The 21,435-nt window shown below is 42.0% G+C and overlaps 3 protein-coding genes across 11 annotated transcripts in view; 2 read left to right on the top strand and 1 right to left on the bottom strand.

Moving 5' to 3' along the window:
* Nucleotides 1–672: 672 nt before the first annotated feature.
* Nucleotides 673–6,442, top strand: PLA2G12A (phospholipase A2 group XIIA). Its single transcript, XM_041427912.1, has 4 exons — nt 673–1,016; nt 2,644–2,720; nt 3,582–3,747; nt 4,729–6,442. The coding sequence occupies exons 1-4, from the start codon at nt 794–796 to the stop codon at nt 4,845–4,847; spliced, it is 585 nt and encodes a 194-aa protein (XP_041283846.1). The 5' UTR covers nt 673–793; the 3' UTR covers nt 4,848–6,442.
* Nucleotides 6,443–9,446: 3,004 nt separating this feature from the next.
* Nucleotides 9,447–19,306, top strand: CASP6 (caspase 6). 9 transcript variants are annotated; one of them, XM_041427982.1, is made up of 9 exons: nt 9,453–9,526; nt 9,985–10,086; nt 11,166–11,207; nt 11,972–12,014; nt 13,713–13,859; nt 14,299–14,375; nt 14,822–14,997; nt 17,136–17,292; nt 17,899–19,306. In XM_041427982.1, exons 1-9 carry the CDS (start codon nt 9,496–9,498, stop codon nt 18,135–18,137), a joined length of 1,014 nt encoding a protein of 337 aa, XP_041283916.1. In that variant the 5' UTR covers nt 9,453–9,495; the 3' UTR covers nt 18,138–19,306. The 9 variants fall into 9 exon arrangements, with proteins under 9 accessions (XP_041283919.1, XP_041283916.1, XP_041283920.1 ...); XM_041427989.1 differs by lacking the exon at nt 9,985–10,086 and adding an exon at nt 11,704–11,790 and having other exon boundaries at nt 9,455–9,526; XM_041427990.1 differs by lacking the exon at nt 9,453–9,526 and adding an exon at nt 11,704–11,790 and having other exon boundaries at nt 10,026–10,086.
* Nucleotides 19,307–19,728: 422 nt separating this feature from the next.
* The window catches only part of MCUB (mitochondrial calcium uniporter dominant negative subunit beta), a 46,309-nt gene continuing 44,602 nt past the window's right edge, over nt 19,729–21,435 (bottom strand). Inside the window, exons 7-8 of the mRNA XM_041427923.1 lie at nt 20,867–20,983; nt 19,729–19,927 (exon numbers count right to left, since the gene is read on the bottom strand). Of these exons, the coding sequence (XP_041283857.1) occupies nt 19,850–19,927; nt 20,867–20,983 (195 nt within the window). The 3' untranslated portion in view covers nt 19,729–19,849. The remainder of the gene's footprint in view (nt 19,928–20,866; nt 20,984–21,435) is intronic.

Raw genomic sequence — 21,435 nt, 5'->3', positions numbered from 1 at the left:
AAAAGAGAAAAAAACCATGTGTCTTTATGCCCTGTCTGTTCTGAACGTCTCTTGGCTCTCTTTCCATTTCCGGTTCTTTACATTTAACTTGGGCCCTGAAGCCAAATATTACTATTTTCTGAGGGATTTCACACAACAATCAGCGTTTTCATTACAAAAATTAAAACAATTTTCATGTGGTTCCAATTCAGCTCATCTGCGAAGCATCTAGCATTTAATTTTTTTTTTTTAATTCTGAAAACCAAACACGGCGCTCAGTAAGCAAGTTCATTTTGGTCTGATTTTTCCTTTGAACAAATCAAGACCGGACTTTTACCGTTTAACAGATACACTTTCATTTTGCTCCTTACACTTTTCAAGCGCCCCTTACTTTCGGCGACGCCGAAAAACACATGTGCAAGCACGGCCGGGTCAGTTTCCTTCCCACCCAGCTTCGTCACAAGGTTCGGTACCTCCGGGGCCCTGCTCAGCCAGCGCCGAGCTGCCAGGAACCGGGGCAGGCCCCGCTTGTCGCTACCGCGGTTCGGAAGGCCGCGCACGGCAGAGGGGACACCGCACCCAGAGGGGACAGGGCAGAGGGGACATGGCACACACGGGACACGGCACAGGGGACACAGAGCGCTCGGCGGCGCGGCCATGGGACGGCCGGCGGGGCGGCCCCTCCCCGCGGGCGGGCGCTCGGGCGGGGCTGCGGGGAGCATGGCGGCCCTGGCGGTGGCTGTGGTGACGGTGGTGGCAGCGGGCCGGGCTGGGCGGGCGGCGGAGGAGAAGGCGGCGGCTTAGCGGGCTCGGCATGGCCCCGGCCCGGCTGTCGCTGCTGCCCCCGCTGCTGCTGCTGGTGGTCGCGGCCTGCGCCTGGCGGCCGGCGCGGGGCCAGGAGGCGCCGCAGAGCCCGGACTGGCGGATGACGCTGAAGACGATCCGCAATGGCGTGCACAAGATCGACATGTACCTGAACGCGGCCCTGGACCTGCTGGGCGGCGAGGACGGGCTCTGCCAGTACAAGTGCAGCGACGGTGAGCGGGGCTGGCGGCGCGACCCTTGTGCCGGGCAGGGCGGCCCAGCGCCGCCGCCGGGGCGAGCCTCGCTGAGGAGCTCTTCGGCGTGCATTCCTGTAAATACTGTAGGAACCTCGGCGAGCAAGGTGTATGTGTATGTGTGTTTGAATACGTGTATAACCTGTACGGAGCAGGGGTACACGCAAGCAGTTCTCCTAAGGCGACTTCTAAGTCGCTCCTTTTCAGCGTGTCCAAGACGTTTCCCTTGGAGAAAGGCTTATTACTGTCAAATACGTAGCTGATGTGTCCAGGGAAAAACTCTGGAGTGGGAAGAGTTACTCTCTCCCGGCTGGTTATTTATTAGCCCTCCTGAGCATTTCGCTTTGGGAGAGAAAAGCTTAAATCTGAGCTGTGGAATATGTTGTTTCGAAGTCGCTCTTGAATAACAGGTTTTAATGGCAGCCGCGTTTGCCAGTGGAAGGAATGCATCCTGCTGTTCGTAAGTGTCCTGCTGCTGCCAGCAGAGGACAGCTGTGATCTGTGCTTCTTCCCTGCGCTTCAGCTGCCTGATTTGCCTGAACTATAATTGAGGCAGCTCAAGTTGGCATGACCTGATAGATGATTATGGTTATTATTATTATTATTATCATAATCATCATTATTATTATATTAGGCCATTATTATTAGGATCACCCTGCTTGATCCGGGCATTTGGTCCAGATGACTCACTGTGGTGCCTTCCAGCCTGACCCATTCTGTGATCACCTCCCGTGCTGTGCCCATCCCCAGAGCCAGGCAGGCGACGCTCCAGAAATGGGATTTCTTTCCAGGCTTTTTACTAGCACCCCAGAATGGGAGGCTGCTATATAGCCTGCCGTGGTGGAGTCACATCACCCCAGTTTACTGTGTCAGATTATTTGTTAAGTCAGGAAATGAGTCTGGTGGTGACACGCTGGCTGGCTCTACGAGAGTGGCCAGGACACGGTGACATTTACGCTCTGTACTAAAATATGCGTCTTTCAAATGTGGTTTTCTTTCCCTATTACATTTGACTGTGGCTTCAGATTGTTTCCAATACTGAAATGAACGGGAGGATCATTTTTCAAATTAACTCCACAGTCTTTCTTAACTTGGGATGCAGAATTCCTTGGTTTGCTGCACTAGCGAGTGTTCAGGGAGATGTGAGTTTAGCAGTCTCTACTAATTCAAATTCTATTAATGTTACAGCTGTAGAAATAAAAATGATGTTTCATCCCAGTTAAGATAAAAAAATAGATAACTGCTGTTGTTTGCATATAGAGCATAGAAATATTAATGAATTTACACTAAAGTATTCGGTTAATATAGTCCTTTATATTGCATACTTAACCAACACATGGATTTTAATAATTTTTTTTTAACTTAGGAAGCAAACATTGACACTTGCTCAGGTGTGTCCTCCCTTGTCCCCCTTTCTAAAAAAAATTGCCTAGTACCCCCAGGTTGTGATTTGGAAAGAATTGTTGATATGCAGGTACCTGAATATATGTTTAAGTTAAAAATACTACTGATACTGTCTTGAGGCAAACAAATGTCTGTGGTGAGTTTTAAAACTACTAAAATCCTGTGCAAAAAAATCTGAGACATGACAAATTACCATTTTTAGGATCAAGACCTGTTCCTCGCTATGGATATAAACCATCACCACCAAATGGCTGTGGATCCCCTCTATTTGGAGTTCAGGTAGGTATTTCCATGTTGGGGCTCCTTTGTGTGTCTTTCATACATCAGCTTTCCTCAGTGTAGATGGTTTTTTCCATCCCTCCTTCTGAGACAGCATCCATATATATACAACGTCTCTGTTCTTATCAGCTCCTAACACATGCTCTGGTGACAGCATATGGGAAGTGTTAGTATTGTAAATGAACATAGCATAAACATTTTCAAAGATTACAAGCATAAAATGTGATGATGATAAATTTCTTGGGTTTTGAGTGTTTGGTTTAGTACTTTGTTTGCACAGTCTTGAAAGCAATGTGTAACTGCAGCTGTAGCCCTGTGAGAGTGGAGGGTTTGGCTATGACTCTTGCTGTCCTTACTGACTAACCCTTTTTCCTTAATGCTAGAAAGAAAATAGGAGTCAGCTTCTTGTCCTCCAGCTTTGGGACTTTCTTTTTCCCCAACTCTGCCCATCCACCACCCCAGAGTGTAGGCTGGGGCTGGGCAAGAGGCTGGGTGGGCACACAGCTGGGCAGCAGACCCACACTGAACAGAGGGATGTTCCATACTGTACAGTGGTGCCCAGCAATAAAACTCCCAGAGCAGTAGGAGGAGGTGGGGAGGGGGTCATTGCAGAGCTGTGTATGACTTCCAGGTGGCTGTTGCTCAGAGACTGGCTTGGTATCCCCTCTGCTTTGAAATGAGGTGAATGCTTTTTGCACTGCTTATTTTGGGATATTTTTGTCTTCTTTGATTCATCTATTAAACTGTCTTTATCTCAACCCATCCCATCAGTTTTAATTTTTAACTGTTACAGTCTGTCCATAGGCTGTATTTTTCTTATGCTGGAATACCAATGGAGGTGTGTGTGTGTTTTCTGCACAGTTTGACATCGGTATCCCTTCAATGACAAGGTGCTGCAATCACCACGACAGATGCTATGATACTTGTGGCAATAAAAAAAATGATTGTGATGAGCAGTTTCAGACCTGCCTCTCAAAAATTTGCAGAGATGTGCAGAAAACGCTTGGAATCTCAGAGAGTGTCCAGGGTAAGTGTGAAAAAGCCTTTTTTTTTTTTTTATGTTTAACCTGAGCTTAACCTGGCAAAGAATCTTTGTGCAGTGCAGCAAGGCCACATTTTCATAAGCTGATGAAGGAGGCTTTGTTCTGTCCCTCTGCTGTGCAGCCCAAGGGCTTGTACAGCAGAGCAGTGACACAGCATAGGAAAATGATCAGGGTTAAACCTAACTTCAAGTTAAGGTTAGTTTCAACTTTAGGGGAAAAAATAATGCTGTCCTTTTGGGAGTAGAATATTGGAATACAACTTGATCAAAACGCATCTATAATTCTTGCATTTACTGTAACATAGCTGTAACATGACTGTTCTGCTGGGTGATTTCTAAACTTCTGTGTGTGATTGATAGTAAACTGTAGGAGAATACAGAATCTTTCCCTGTTATGAAATAAGGTATTAAAATAATAGACTGTCATAGTGGCAGTAGTTAATGCTGTCCCCTAGTGAATAAATGTTAGGTTTCTCAGTAACAGGCCATATGGTATTTCTTCTGGTTGTTGGCCTGCATCTGATGGATACATAACTACTTTTTAGCTTGGTCAATGTCACTTTCACAGTAAATACTCCCACTGGGAGCAGTAAGTTCTTAGAACAACCTTGTGTTTGAACTTCTCAAATTTATTTAACTGTAAATAAATCATCATGTTAGTCTTCAGTGTCAGAACTGGTGAATATTTGTTCAATTCTGTTGAGCTGATGTTAAAGATAGCAACCTCTGCATAAACTGGGATGCAAAGAGTGAGAAGGTAAACCAGCTCTTTCATCTTCCAAGACTCAGTATGTTTCCAACACAGACAACATTCCATATGCAATGAATTTTAATTTTGTTTGGCATATAAAAAATCTTTACTCAAAGTAAAAGTAAACGTAAACTCAAAGTTTATCAGAGTTTTCTCCTGTTAGTTTTATATTCCACTCAAAGAGTACTTTTAACTGAACTCTTCTTTGCTTGCAGCTTGTGAATCAACTGTTCAGCTGCTGTTTGATGCAGTCATACATTTAGGATGCAAGCCATACCTGGACAGCCAGAGAGCTGCTTGCATGTGTCATTACGAGGACAAGACAGATCTCTGAGAGAAGACACCGAGATCTCGTGGTGTACAATAAAGCTGAACATCCAGCCTAAAGGAAGCAAGGCTTTGGTTACAAACCTTTAGGCTTTTCAGACAGTGATACATTAAACACTGACACGAATTCACTGATTTGAAGATCACTATGATATTCTCATTCATGTAAAAAAGAAACAAGTCGTCCTTCTCTCCATTTTATGCCAGAAGCTTGGGAACTGAAATTGCTTTCCTTTGGTGTATGTTCACCTGTATGTGCTGTTGTAAAATGCTGGTGCCATTTTAATGTTCCCAAGAAGACTCCATAGTGGGGACATCGGAGGCACCAAGGAGTTATATTGAATTCTCAGGTGATTTTTAATACAGGTCAAATTTTAGGTTTACTAGCAGCTGAAGCATCTGATGGGTTCAGCAGGAGAGTGTGTGTACCAGTATGAGACATCTTTCATAGCCTGTACCTGGTGTTTCTGCTGCAGTTGCCTTGAGTTCTCTCTCATGCGTGTGGTCCTGCAGGTTTGTTGTTAAAAAACCAGGAAAATGCCCAAGCCAGTGTACATGCACTACATATTTCTACCTGATTCTGTATCAATGCCTTACTTCTGCAGCACTTTTCAGATCAAATACGTTGATCCTTTTAAGGGCTGTCCAGTCAAAAGAACGGTTTGCAGCCTAAGGATATACTTTTGATTTGACAGAATGGTGAAATGTAGTTTCTATGTTATTTTTTAAAAATTCATCAAATGTCTGTTTTTGAATAAAACATTTTGTGTTGTGTATTATATGCACGGAAAGGATGTATGTACAAATATGTTGATTTATATTTCTGTTGTGGCACAACTTGGCTACTGTATTCATCTTTGCTTTCATTTAGTCTGTACTGATGAAAACTAAAAGCAAGTTCCACAGTTAAGATCAGAGTGCCCAAAAAAAATTATTTAAGATGCCCTCTGTGAGGCTGATGGATATATGAGCTTGTACTTCTGTCACTTGTTCCCTCTCTGACTTCTCCAAGTAAAATCACCTGATGCCTGAATTATTTGGGGTTTGCTCTCTGTACTTGTTGCTTACCTACAGGTGTCAGTCCTTAGTTAACTTCTGCATTAGGTCCTCTGTTAGAAAGATAATGATTTGCTTTCATTAAAAAGCAATTTGCTTTAAATATTCACAGGAGAGGAATGAAAATTACAACATTGCATCTGTGAACAGGCAATAGAAATTAAATGCATAAAATTCACTGGACTCATAGACTATAATGTGATATAATTTTGTGTGGTTTCTTTTTTACCTGTTGTGTTTTTGGTTTGTTTCTCACTAGAGCTTAGTGTACATGACAGTGAATGTAAGGGCTTCATAAAAAAAAAGTTTCTGTTAAAGTTCTTTGGTTGTGCCTCAAGGTTTCTTTTCTTATTTGTGGATATGAAATAGCACTAAAAGAGAAGCATTACTGTAGAGCTTTATGAAACTTTGCTAGATGAACTTGTACTTCCCCTAACTTCGGTGACATTTATTTTCTACCATAGAATTGAAACAATTCTGCATTACCCTGGAATTCCATGGTTGTAACCCTAAAAATCTTTTTTACATTAAAGCAGGGAATGTTAATGGCGTTGTTTGTTTAAAATGACAAAAGTACCACAATGCATCCAAACCACTAATTCAGCTAGATGGCTTGCTGAGTTCTGTACAAATGGGCTCAAACTAGGTGCTTAAATTAATGCATATCCTGGGTTTGGAAGGGATAGAGATAATTTTCTTCACAGTAACTGATGCAGTGCTGTTTTGGTTGTAGTGTGAGAATAATGGTGGTAACTGATGATTTAGTTGTTGCTGAGCAGTGCTTACCTTAAATCCAGTAAATCTCAGTTTACCATACTCCACCAGTGAGGAGGTGCAGAAGAAGCTGGAAGGAAGCATGGCCAGGACAGCTGACCCAAACTGCCCAAAGGAATATTTCACACCATAGAGCATCATGCCTAGTATATAAAAAGGGGGGAGTTTATGTCCTGATCAGCCTGAAGCCACCAACCGCTGCTTGGGGACTGGACAGGGGGTGGTGAGCAACTGCATTGTGTGTCAATTGTCTGTCTTGGGGTCTATTAATATCTCTCTTTAGCCTTTTAATTTTTATTATTTTTATTTCTTTATTTCAGTTACTGAAGTGTTCTGACCTAAACCCGTGAGTTTTTCTGATTCTCCTTCTCCCCATCCCGTGTGTGTGTGTGTGCCTGTGTGTGTACACATATATACTTAGTCACTGGCTAGGGTTAAACCACAACAACATGGAAGGTTTTCACTGTTGGAAAGAGCTGGGTTTTGTTCCCTCCTCTACTGACCTGTAATTATACCATGAAAGCCTCCCGGAGTTTCTTTGAAACCATGTAAAACACTAAAAGAGCTTTAATACTGCTGGATAGCACTCTGATAGTTCTGCTTGCAAACCACAGGAGGCGTTTCACTTCTTCCAGGTAGTCTTTACTTTGCACAAGCTTTTCCTGTTGCAGAAATCCTTGATTAGAGTTGCCTGCAAGTTATACAAAATGCATTTTGCAGAAGACCGTAGCCCTAAGATGAAGGCTAGCTATCACTCCTGGGATCAACCATACCATTTAAGAACTTACATATTTATAAATATATGCAAAAATGTAATGCTTGTCCTGGTTGTCACAGTTATAGTTAATGTTCTCCTTAGCTGTTGATACAATGCTGTGTTTTGGTTTGAGGATGAGAGTAATGATAAAACACAGCTTCTCCTGCTGCTCTGCCAGAGAGGAGGCTGATGTACACAAGGATTTGGGAGCAGACACAGCCAGGTCAGCAGACCCCAGCTGACCCAAGGGATATCCCACACCATATGGAATCCTGCTGAACAATAAGACTGGGGGCAGTTGGCCAGGGAAGGACACTGATCACTCCTTGGGGACTCGCTGTGCATCGATCACTGGGCGGTGAGCAACTGTACTGTGTGTCACTCATCTTGTGTATCCTTTTATTATTATTTTCTCCTCCTTTTCTGTCCTGTTAGACTGTCTTTACCTTTTTTCTGATTTTCTCCCTCATCCCACTGGGGGGAGTGAGTGAACAGCTCCATGCTAGATTAAAGCATAACACTGTAGATAGCTGCTCATTTAACTCAATACTGCATATTTTTGTGTGGTCAGTAATACTGTACAGCAGTGTGTCCACAATCAAATTTCCTTCTTCAGACTGTAGTTCTGATCCATCCATAATACTTTTTCAAAAAAATACCCAGCTACAATCTGAAAGTGTTTCTAAACCTATGGGAACGTCTCACAATAAAACTCCCATGAATTACAATGAGCTGGAAATGCACACCAGCCCAGCGCTGCCTCGGGCTGCACACTGCGATCAAGTTACCCCTGACTCAACAGTGCTGAGCCTGCTCTGAGCCTCCAGCAAAACAGAGCAGAAAAAAACCTCTGTCTTACAAGGATCTAAGCAAACTGTTGGGCTGAGGAACACGGCCGACAGAGTCCTGGATTTTGGTTCTGCAGCTGCAGAACTTCACACGGCAGTCTGGCTGCTTGTGGGTTCAGGGGCAGCTCTAGCAGGAGCTGTGAGAGCTGGGATCTGCAGTTGCCAAAAAATGAATCTGTTTGGTAGGAGTCTAAATGTTACCCAGTGTAAGATGCAAACTTTGTGATAGTGTCATGTTCTAACTAAAGATTGCACGAAGACAATTGAAACAAAGTTCTATCTTGTTCCAGCTGCCTACTGGCAGTGTGAGGGTAACAAGTCTGAACAAGACAAAAACGAGCAAAGGCAATTAAAAATACCCCATGGCTCCTTTAATCAAAGGGAGACATCTTGTCTAAAATCTTTACCCATGCAAGAAGGCTGAGTAAAACCAGACTGGGTAAAAATGCCTATAATTCCACTCTAAATCTGTTTCCTTTTGTGCTTGTAGCAGCACTCTCTTAAGTGTACATTCATATCTGAGTTTATCTCCCCAGAAGTAGGCTGGATAAAAAATTCAGATCCCTCTAGGGTACAATCTGTAAAGCTCTTATACAGAAGAATGAGGTTTTGTCATTTGCTTTGGTTTAGAAACTTGTTTGTTATGCAATTAATCAGTGACCGGCAAGTGCCGCATAATTCCCGGCTGGGGAATACTCCTTAAGACACAAGGGCACTCTCGTCAATACCTTGTCACTCTCCACACAGTTCCGAAATCATCAAAGAGAACTGAAACGAGAACAGAGCGAAGCTGCAGAATGATCCACACATCCAAACTTCTCAAAGGTTGTGTGTGGGTGCCCGAAACGCACTTTGAGGAACAGGAGCCGTACAGGAAAGAAAACACTATGGGCCTGAAATGGGAATTTGAGTACAGTTTTGAAAAATTTAAACCAAGTGAATACGCGAGGCTCTCGCCACATTTCAGGACGATGGTTTTGTACAAGCCGGCGCAGTTACTCGCCCACGATCTCTGAAGTATCCCCCAGGAAGCACACGGCGCACTTCAGCACCCAGCCCTGCGCTTCCCGGATCGTCCCTCGCCCCGTCCCTGGCGGAGGCGCCGCCGCGGAAACAAAGGGCGAGGGGGCGGGCCGAGCGGGGGAAAGCGCGGAAGACGAGGAGAGGGGAAGGCTTGGCGGGGCTGCGTGTGTGTCGCTGTGCAGCCTCGGTCCACGGCGATGTCGGGCTCGGAGCGGCGGCCGCCGGCGGGTGCGTGTGCGGCGGGGACGCGGTGGGAAGGGCCGGGAAGGGCCGGGACGCGGGCCTGGTGGGGTTCCTGCCGGAGCCAGCGCGGAGCGGGAGCGGGATGGGGAATGTCTGCCCCAGGGAGAGGCCGGGGCCAGCTGGGCTGCCCAGCCGGAGCGCTGGGAGCGCTGCCCGGAGGGGAGCTCACGGGGAGCGGGAGCTTTGCTTCTGTCCTTCTTTCTGTGAAAAACACGTTCACTCTCCTGTGAAAATTTAAAAAGTTTAATAGGAGACAAGACCATAGAGTAAAGGCTGTTACGGCCGGGTGCATATTGGCCCTCAGGCAAGACTACACTTATCTTCAGGGATACCCCTTAAATCAGCCACTACATCTATTGCATCAGCCTGTTGTGTATTCATAAACAATTATGCATAGTAAACTTTTTCCCCAAACTAATTTACGGATTCTAAGAACTGTTTAGTTTGGGTCTACCTTTTCAGAGAATGCGGATTCCTTGGGTGTGGTTTTAGTCCATTCTTAACACCTCCAGTTTTTGGGCCCTGGTCCACACTGTCTTCAGATGGTGAGTGCTGATAGTTGGCACATCTGTAGCAGGTGTCTTATTCCTGTGTTCAGCTGATCTTATCCCATCCAAGCAGGCATTTTAACACAAGCATACTTATATCAGCTATTTCACTAAGCTTAATTAACAACAGAAATTAAAATTATAACTTTATAACAAAGTTACTTTAACATTACACGTCTAAAACCCATTTAATATTTGCAAAAAGCCAATGTTATAATATGTATCTATAACATTTCCTTCCTTCTGGAGGAGGAGGGGAACGGGGAAGGTGCGAGGCAAAGGACGGCCAAGGAGGAAATGGATTTGCAGTAAATCCAGGGCCCGCCGCGCAGGGGAAAACCCCTCCGGCTCCCGGCACGGCCGCGGGACAGGGAAGCGGGGAAGGTCCCCGGCCTGTAACTGGAGAAGTCAGGGCAGAAAAACTTGAGCTGGGTTCCCGGAGATGCAGCTAGACTTAAAGGGACTTATTTTGTGTGCCCCTCGTTGTTTTTACGTGCCTTGCCCTTTGGTGTTGATGGCAGAGCTGTTGAGATGGAAACGCATCCAGGGATAGATGCTGTGAGATTCCAGTGTTCCCTAGCCCATACCTGATTTTTGATTGCTTTGAAGCAATCCATCTTCACAAAATTAAAGACAACTAGTCCCGTTGGTCTCAACCAGATTTTAGAACAAGCTTGTTCCTGTGTAAGACAGAAAACTTTTCATAAATCATAATTCAAATAGCATATTTGTGAATGAAGCTGCAATATGAGAGCAACGATGAAAAACCAAAGACTAGGAAGTTACTAAACAGGATTAAATTAACAGGAAAACCATCTTTCCTAGTTTCCTGTCACCCAGGAATTCTAGTCCTCCTGTGTCTACATTTTCTGTCTTAAACTTCAATGACTATAAAATTTTATTATCTGTTTCAGGGGGAGTGGATCTCAAGAACTTTTGTCCTCTATCAATACATAGCTACATTAGTTTTGCAAAAAGCATTAATAACATTTGAAAAAGAGATGTGAAAAGCTAGTATTGTATGTGCAAAGTAGTTTGCAAAATACATGTACATGTGACTCTTCTTATAATTGCAGGCCATGTCCAGCTGGATAGCAGACCTATATTACCCACCACAGGTACAGTGTCCTATACAGTTCAATTAATGTGGTAGTTAGTCTCTACCAGTAGTAGTAGTGATTTAATAGCCCACTGAGATGCTTAAGTAAGAGCAACAAGGATTGTAGCCTAACCATGTGCAAGTCTGTAGTTCTGCACACTGCCAAGATGTGCAGGTTCCTTGTTGTTCCCACATTGCTACTTTTATGTCCATTCTGTATTCGAGGTACTTAGTCTGTAGAGTTCAGCAGAAGAGGTTTCAATCTTGCATCTTCTCAGTTGTCAACAGCTGTTACACTGTCTACTGTGACTACTGACTACTGTGACTGTCTACTGTGTGCTGCATCCAACCCCAAAGAGCATGCTCAGCTTTGTATTAGCAGCATTACTGAAAGAAAAGAAACACCAATGTATTTTTAAGTTATGTAAAATTTTTGCTGTTGAGTTAGTCTCGTTTAAAAATACACTGAGCTAGTTAGTTATATAAAATCATAATCTCTGAATATGTTTATATAGGTACAGGCAGATAGAACATATTCATGTCTTGACCACCTGAAATCCAGACTGCTGGAGTCAGAACTTCCAGAACAACCTCCAAAAGCTGTGGGTGCAGACAAAAACTAATGAGGCTGTTTACCTGCATGCCTACTTACCTGATGTGTGAATGAGCTTTTAATTCACATTAACAGCTAAACTTTAAGGCTGGATGCATAAGTTCAAATTGGTTTTGCTTGTTTGTAATGAATGAATTTGTGTGTAAATAACTTTTTGATTTCTCTAACAGATGGAAATGAGAACATCACAGAAGTAGATGCACTCAATATAAGGTAAAGTTCTGGTGGCAGTGACAGAGATGTCCAAAGGGACTGAGGTCAGTGCAGGGTTTTCTGATTTTTGTTAAGAATTGGATATAATTATTTGATTCAACTCCACCCACTTACAAAACATGTTTGTAGTTTTAGCTACACCAGCTGCAGATGTGAAGGCATGTGGAAGGGACTAAGAGGAGTGTTCTCTTTTTATTGTAGGCAGTGTACAAAGACCATCACAATCTAAGGAGCCACTGGACAGACTAAGTGTTAGGTTGTAGCACAGGAATGTATTCCTCTGGAAGGAGGGGAAACGGACCATGGAACAGTGATTCCATGAAAGTCCTGAAAACAGTAAACTACCTGCCTGATAACTTTGCCTCATCCACACACCTGAGTAGAGAAAGAACTATTTAGGGAATCATCCTTCAATGGTCATTCACAGGATCCAGAGACCAAACTGTCCAAAATCCCCACTAGCCATGCACCTAGCCAAATCCTAAGGAAGAGAAATTACCAAAATCTGAAAAAATTCTGGTACAGGTGAAATTGTTCATAATTGTAAGGCTAAAATTTATAATCTTTGCATTTTATCATGTTTGGTACTCAGAATGGGAAGAATGTGATAAAGCACCCAATCACCCAATCTCTTATTGGTTATCCAGCCAACATTGTTAAATCTCCCTGACTTGGAACAGTCACCCTAAATTCCTGTTCTCTGTCTGAATTCTTATGTATATGTTACAAAAACATGTTTCATTACGGGGATTCTCATAACAAAGTGGAGAAGCAGAGATAGTCTTTGGGTAACAATGGTAATTTTGCTGTGAAACAAAAACATTTGCCGATGAAACTCTGATCTTCAACATCTGCAGGCAAATATTCTAAGCCACTTTCTCCTGTAATTGCACCAAACCTGAATATTCTGTAGCATGAAAGAAAGTATTAACATGGCAAAAATGGCAGCTCTGACCAGAGCCAGTCCTAGGGTAGCATAACCTGGACTATCATTCCGTGTACCTCGAACTCTGGACCTGTCTGTTGCCAGAAGTGTTTCAGTTTCTGTTTTCTGCACCAATAACTACAAAAGCAGAAAGACTGTCTGCTTGTCTTTCTAATTACAGCCATGTCAACACTTAGGGTCTTTTGGGTCCACAGCCAAGTCCAGAGTATGCTGTCACACATCCTATGCTGTGTTTTGCTCATAAACCAATACAATTGCAGAATGCTACTCCCAAACACGCAGGTATTCTATGTGTTTGCTGCCAAGATAAAGTCTTCTGCTTAGAAGCTGGGTTGGTCATTTATTCCTTAAGACCTCTGTCCTTCAACTTCAGGATTTTGTGGGCTGGTTGCTAAAAACTTAGATGAACTTGTCAACTTAAAACTTGTCAAATTAAATTGTCATAGCTTTAATTTCATTAGGGTATGTAACAACCACTTGTTCTCCTTTTGCAAGATACACTACACTTAGCACCTCATCCCCAGTTTATAGTCTATTGATTACAATGCAGCACTTGATTTACTTAGAAAAACTTGAAACAAATCACAGACAACTACAATTCCTAGTAAGTACTTGTGTACTATCCAATTATGTTAATATTTAGCTAAACACATAACATGGAGAATTGGAGTCATGTCTGAAATGCACCATTATGTGCCTTAACTAATGAAACTGGCTCAATCACCAAGCATGTTTTCCCTCTGTGGCAGCAGACAATCACTTGATCCTGCAGTGGAGTACAAAATGAACCATCAAAGAAGAGGACTTGCATTGATCTTCAATCACGAGCACTTTTTTTGGCACTTAAGGCTGAACGACAGACGTGGGACTATGGCAGACAGAAACAATCTGCAACGCAGGTAAGAAACTTGGTTGCTCTACTAACCCTTAAAAAAATCTGAACTTTAGAAATTGTGGTCAAATTAAGGAGTTACCAAAATCTTGTGTTTAAGTAGAGACCAGAACATTTTGCAGACGTAGCACCTATGCAACTTGAGTGAAGAAAGCCATAATTAAAAAGCTTCAAGGCACATTTTTTTTTTTAGGTCACAGAAACTGCTGGCACAAGTCCTGTGAGTTCAGTGAGTCTAGAGCTTTCTTTGGACAAACTCTTTGAAGTAACTTTAGGTGGTAGACCTGTACTTGACAACAGTTTGAATTCAAATTCACTTCAGTAGTTTCCTTCGTAAATAATGCACAAGAATATTAATTCCCCCACAGGGAAAGAAACTGAGTTGGTAGCAATTGATATATAATTTGAGCAAAATCTTTACTAACACTGATCTGTTCTAATAACAGTTTGACAGACCTTGGGTTTGAAGTCAGACTTTTTGATGACCTGAAAGTAGAAGATGTGCAGCAGAGAATTTATGAAGGTAAGACTGTGTATTGGTTATATCTATTGCAGCAGAATTCCCAGATACCTTTTCTTCCAACCTCTCCATTCATCTTACTTAAAATAAATTTTTGTGCACAAGCAATTTAACATTAGAAGGACTTAAAGGTGAGACTGAAAATTATTTTACTGCAATGTAAGTGAAGCTTCAGTGGAGAGAACTAGTTAAATCTCTAAAAGCTGAAAGATGGTACATGCAGCTGGGAGAAGAGAATTACATTCTTTTTATGGTTAGGGCCCCTTCAGCCAGGTTGAATCAATGCACCTTGAAATCCCTACAAAATGGCTTTTCCTGAAAATAGCATCCATTTGAAAAAGGACTGACTGGGGATTTGATGATATGATACAAATGTGCAATGTTTTTTAGACCTGAATATGACCTGGATATGACTGTTTTGTCATTTAAACACCACTCGACTATTTCAGCCTCTAAGGAGGACCACAGCAATGCTGACTGCTTTGTGTGTGTGTTCCTGAGCCACGGTGAGGATGGTCACATTTATGCATATGATGACAAAATCAAAATTCAGACAATCACAGACATGTTCAGAGGAGACAAGTGCCAGAGTTTGGTAGGAAAACCAAAGATATTTATCATTCAGGTAAGATGTCTGTTTCTGAATTCAGTGAAGTTAACACTGACTTGTGTCTTCCTGCAATACAGATGTCAGTTTTCCTGATGCAGTCTTTCCACAAGGCATTTAAGACTAGGATTCTTCTCTTTTTATTAGAAACCCTATTGTATACTACTGTTAATATTATTATTACAGCTGTATTTAATAAGTAATTTTACAAAAAGAAACACAAATTAAACCCATGTCAGATCGACTGTCAGTGTGTATTTAATAGCAGAGAAGGCAGTACCAGGGTTTTTTGCAGCCCGAGCTCAGTTTCTATGGGTCACACTTCACGGCCCAAGGCTAAGCTGATAAGCTATCTAACCATTTTATCTTCATTGCTTCCTTCCAGGCAAGTCCTTTTACGTGATCCTGAGTGAAGCTGGGTTTTGTGTTTGGGTTTTTTGACTGCTTTCTTTTTTTTGTGGGACTTTTTGGTTGGTTGATTTTTGTGGTGGTAGTGATTTTCATTTGTTGTTGGTTGGTTTTTGTTTTTTTTGTCTATGACTTATACTTGGCATCTCTGTAGAATCCAAAGAATCAAATTAAGGTTTTATTGTCTCAGGAATACTGCTTTTGCTCAGTGGTCAGATGAAGACCATATATAACCTCCTGTTGCTTTCCTTGGTTCACAGGAGAATGAAAGTTGGGACCTCAGGAGGTCTCTGGTCCAGCCTCCTGTTCAAAGCAGAGTTATGGTGTCAAACTAGGTCACACAGGGCTTTATCCCATTATCCCATCTTTATCCAGATTACAATCAGGAAACTCATACATGAGCCTGGCCTTCAGCAGATTGTAATTGTAGTAGTTTACAGAGTAATTCTAAGTATTACCTTTTTTTCCCAAATTTCTTTATAAGGGTGCAGGGTTGCTGCAAGAAGCAGTATATTGTTAATTCACCTTTCATTAGGACTCATTCAGATTTCTTTTTTTTTCAACCTGGTTCCAAAGATGGAAAAATACTTTCATATTTCAATTTTAAGTTCTAAGTAATACTTGGAAACATTTATAATATATACTAATCAAAAAGCTAATTAACTTAGCTCATCAGCTGAGTTCTTTTCCAGCACAACTGGCATAGCAATTACCTCTGAAAATCAGAAGAAACATCAAGATGAAACTTTATCACTGTAAAGAAGAGTCTTTGTGTTTTTCTTTTTTTAGTGGTAGTTCTGAAGTAATGCTCCTTTTTATCTTTTGAGTGTGTTCTCACCTTGTTATCCTCCATCTGCACCACTGACAATAGTGGGATCACTACTGACTTCTCACAAAAAATCTTCCTCCTTCCCTCAACAAACACACTTGAGACTGCACTAAGAGCAGGAGTGTAACAGCATGTAATGATGGCTGTGCTTCAGAGCAGTAATTCAGCACTGCCTTGACAGCAAGGGAGGCAGTTCTTCCTCTCTACTCAGCAGTGGTGATGCTGCCTCTGAAGTATTGTGTCCAGTCTTGAGTTCCCCAGTTCAACAAAAATGCAGACTTACTGGAGTGAGTCCTGCAAAGGGCCACAGAGATGATTAAGGGACTCTGGGGCAAGTTTGATGTGAGGAGAGGCTGAGAGAGCTGGACTATTCAGCTTGGAGGAGATGGCTCAGGGGAATCTCTACCAATGTTCTGAACATCTGGTGGGAGGGAGTAAGAGGGAGACAGGCTCTTTTCACTGGTACCCAAGTGACAGGTTAAGAGGCAACTGGAACAAATTAAAACACACAAAATTTCATCTCAACACAAGAAAACATTTTTTTACTGTGAGGTTCTAACACTGGAAGAGGTCACCCATACTGACTGTGAAGTCTCCACCTATGAAGGTCCTCAAAAGCTGACAGGACATAGTCCTGGACAGCATGCTGTAGCTAACACTGCTTGAGTCAGGAGGTTGGACTAGATGATCTCAAGAGATCCCTTCCAGTCTTAGTGATTCTGAGATCATCTTCAAGCTTTCAATGGACTTTGTCCCCAGCATTTTAAGGGACAGAGAAATAAATGTGTCTTTCTGAGGGCAGAGCCATGGTAATGTGGCACACGTGGCTGAACAGAAGTGCCTCTGGTTAGTGTCAGAATTATCATATTAACAGTGAGCTCAGCAGGGGTGCAGACATAACAACACTTCTCACCAACAGGCCTGTCGAGGTGATAAACATGATGATGCAGTCATTGCTCACGATGCAACAGACAACAGCAGTGAATCCCCTGTCAATGAGACTGAAGTGGATGCAGCTGGTGTCTACACTCTGCCTGCTGGTGCAGACTTTATCATGTGCTACTCTGTGGCAGAAGGTGAGTTCTGGTATTTTACATCCATCGTCTGTTACTTCACTGTAACAGCCCTGAACATGTCTTCATTTTGCAGTCCAAAAAATGAGAACAGTTCCATGTAAATCTGATTTACATGTCTGATAAGTAGCAACTTGTCTGGGAAAGAATGTTACGTGCTAAAGAAGAAGTGAAAGTAAATTATCAAGGTGCACTAAATTTGCCAAACAAAAACATTGTCATCAATCTTGCAGCTGAGCTGCCTCCTGACAGCCAACATCCATCTCATCCAGGATTCTGCTGGCTTATAAATTTCCCTGCACTACATGGCTGTTCTCTCCAGTCCCACCATGTGTGTTGTCCTCAATCCCATCTGCTCTCTTATGAAGTAGAGATGCAGTCCTGTAAGCTACCAATCCCTGAATTGTGTTCCTCTTAGCTGAGCACCACAAGTGGTACCAAAGCCATTTCCCATCTACAATTTGCATTGTAATTGGCAAAGTAAGATTTACACCCATTAGTAATTCCTTACAGATGGTAGCTAGCAAACAGTGACTCCCATAAATATTTTTCCGAGAGGTTACCACTACTTACATTTGGATGTAATTTTATGCTTTTTTTCTACTCTAGGCTACTATTCTCATCGTGAAACTCTGAATGGCTCCTGGTACATCCAAGATTTGTGTGAGACCCTTAGGAAGCATGGATCTTCCTTGGAGTTCACAGAACTTCTTACTGTTGTTAACAGGAAAGTATCGTATCGCAGAGTACATATGTGCAAAGACATCAATGCTATAGGGAAAAAACAGATTCCTTGTTTTGCCTCAATGTTAACTAAAAAATTGTATTTTCATCCAAAATCTAAGTAGATTATTTAGCAGAGCTAAATTACTCTTTACCACTACTATTACCTGCTGCAGAGCAAAGAATACCATCTTAGTTGAGGAGACGTAATATTCTGCAAGACTGTCTGCAGCATCACTGGGATCAGACGTTACAGTTTGTACATCTAATAGTTTCTAAAATCTTGAAGCAGTTTTAAAGTTAGAATTACACCAGGGAATTAATCTCAGGGAATATGGGAGAAGTTGACTGGTGCCAAAGTCTTAGAAGGTGCTCAGGTTTTATGGAAACTGATGATCCAGACTACTTTTTTCTTAAAAGCTTCTTGCTTGATTGCCATCTAATTATGGCACATTTTACTATTTCCAAAACATTTCTCATATTCTATTAGATTAACTTGTCTTGCTCCTAGAGCACAGTTTACAGGGAATATGGTCTATAAGACATCTTTTTAAATTTGCAGACAGCAGAATCCACAACTTTTGTAGCTTTTTTGGGCTTTTTAGGCATTTTTAATTTTCTTGCAACACTAAAAAGGAACTTAATTCCTTGAATACAACTATAGCATTAATACAGAATTAATCAAATAGGGTTGATTAATAAAGGGTTTCCTTTTACTTGAATATAATTGATGCTTGGGGTACAATTACAGTTTGCTGGTGCTTTGCATCCTCAGGAGATAAACAGCAGTACTGAGACAAGACCATGCACAGTTTGCTCAGGGTGATCTTGCCTTGTCTGTATCTCTAAAGCTAAAGCTGCTGGCCATCTCTAGGCAGCTCTACAAAATATAACATATGCAAACCTTCAGGCTTCAGGCCTTTGAGTTGCATCAGGCCTCCTCTTGGCCATGGAGAAGATCAGCCATACCTCTGGCATTGTGTACATAAAAGTGATGGTGCATGGTCACCACAGGATTGTTACTGCTGCAAGTAATTGTGGTGCTGACTTGAACCAGATAATATATTTTTTTTTAGCATTATTAATTGTTCCTCTGGGGGTCAACAGAGAACTCAAACTGAGCAAAGTGTCTTAATCCACTTTCCTGGGGAAAAAATAATTGGTTTACTGGTTCTGCTTTAGTTAAGTCTTTCTGTGTACAATGTTCTGAGTCATCGATGCTGTATCTTACTACACCTTCTTTTAAACAGGTGTATAATCATGTATGCTTGAATGTTTTGATAAATTCTTTTAATAAAATGCAACAGTGAAACAGAAATGATTTTATAGCAAGTTTGAGATACCTTACTTTTCCAGCACTATTTACTAAGAAAGCTTAACTGTCACGCTAATCTAAACTTCACCTATGGTGTCACAAAGAGTCAATGCATAGACCAGGGAAAAGGAAAGCATAATTTCAGGAAAAGAATCTTTAATACTTCATGCAGAAATTATTATCCTATGACTACTGTTATGTTATAGTAAATGGTACTAAAAAGGCTGTCCTTGTTCTGTCATTTTACCAGCAGTAAGAATTACCAGCCTCCATTGTACTAGTGAGATTTGACAAATATTTAGAAGAACTTTGCTTTAGCAGTTTCTTCATAGAAGAAAGAAAAAAAAACCCAAACAAACCCAAACCAAAGTAACCAAAGTAACATCAAGTAAGCAAATAATTTTTAAAGCTATTTATTGCAACTTTTAAAACTTCAGTGGTCAAAAATACCCAGGTGTTATGGAGTAACTAAATGTTCATATCAGCTTTGAAAGGGCATCTCCAAAATACACAAAACCAAAGTCAGTCCTTGTCGTTGATTTCCTGGATGGGAAGCCTCAGGTGCAGAGGTTGGCGCAGACGCCTTAGAGATTCTTCTGCCTGCCAGTGACAGAGAGAGGGAGAGTTCATTGTTTTGCAGCCTCTGTTTTCTCCTCTTTCACACATGCACTGTCTTTCTTTTCTCAGAAGGCACTGGTCTTAGGCAAGGAACCACACCAATGACAGACCTGCTCAACTCATGCAGTCTCCAGAGAGAACATGAACACTGCACATCAACCCACTCACCCACACCTCAAAGGATTATTTTCCTGAAATGACACTTTAAAAATCCATACCCCCAGGCCACTGAAAAAGCATCAAACTCTAACATTACATCAATTATGGCACATGAAATTACATCCTGAACTATGGGGTTTGAGCTAAAATTAGAGGTAGTTTCCATTTTCTTTTATGAGACACTGAACACAGGGCTGACAAGATGGGATGGAGGAGTGACAACTGAGGAGTGAGAGATCTGCTACAGCTATTTCATAAAGGCCACCAAATTTCTTCTAGGTGTACATACCACCTTTTCCATCCAGTCACACATAGTCTGTAAATCTAAGTCTTTTACAAATGGAATAAAGCTATGATGTTAAATGCTGAACACCTTGCATGGCAATCTGCTTCCAAGGAAGGGAGGAGATTGGTTTAGCACAACAGTGCAGCAAACATACTGTTCCCAAAATAAATGCAGCTATTGTATCAAATGGCCAAAAATGCAACGTTAATTAGAGTATGCAAAAAACAGATGTCATGCTGATAAACTGACTTGTTTTAAATTAAATTCATGGAGGTCTCCCCTTCTGATGACCTACAGAAGTAGTTTATACATCAAAGGCAAACATTGTATGATTATCTGAACAGCCGAAACTGGATGATAAGCAATGCAGAGTTTTGATAGCAAGCCTCAAAGGTCAATTTTCTGTTAGCTGAGAGTTTACTGGAAATGTCTTAAGCCAAAAGCTGCATCATAATTGCAGGACTGCACTTTAATACCTCTGCTAGGTCGTCTTTGAGCTTGTTGTATCGTTCCACATTAAAACGCTGCTTTTTGGATTTGCGGTAGAAGTAGTGGAGGAACTGCCTGTCCTTAGCGTGAGGATAAATGTAGTCCTGCGGAAGGAAGGAGGACATGGATTTGTGGTTAGCAGGTCAGCAGATTGAAAACTCAGCCTGTTTCAGGAAGACTTACCTTGCCCAGCACCTATGTGTGTTTTGTAAAGAGGCTACCTATGAAATTCTGCTCTTATGGGGGCCATAAGGGGCTTTTTAAATACGTAGTAGGAGTGATTTCTATCATGCCTGAAGGGATTTTCAGTTATAATAAAGACACAGTGTGATCTTCTTGACTGGAGCCACCTCAGCCAACGGAGTGTACTTCCAAGGAGTCAGAGAAAATTCAGGAACTACTTCTTGAGGACTTATTTGAAAGTCTTAAGCAATGGCACAGGTAGCTGTTCAAAAAAGCCAAGCAGTAATCTCTTTATCTACTCACAAGAAGTAGGAATGGTTTAGCCCCTCTTAAAAACCAGTCAGAAGGAGTAAAACCCACATTCTGAGCCAGC

The sequence above is a fragment of the Onychostruthus taczanowskii genome, unplaced genomic scaffold (genome assembly GCF_017590055.1).
Source record: "Onychostruthus taczanowskii isolate IOZ18803 unplaced genomic scaffold, ASM1759005v1 scaffold12, whole genome shotgun sequence".
NCBI classification, from domain to species: domain Eukaryota; kingdom Metazoa; phylum Chordata; class Aves; order Passeriformes; family Passeridae; genus Onychostruthus; species Onychostruthus taczanowskii.
Note: the sequence above shows the minus strand (reverse complement) of the source record. Positions and strands in the feature narration are given on the sequence as shown.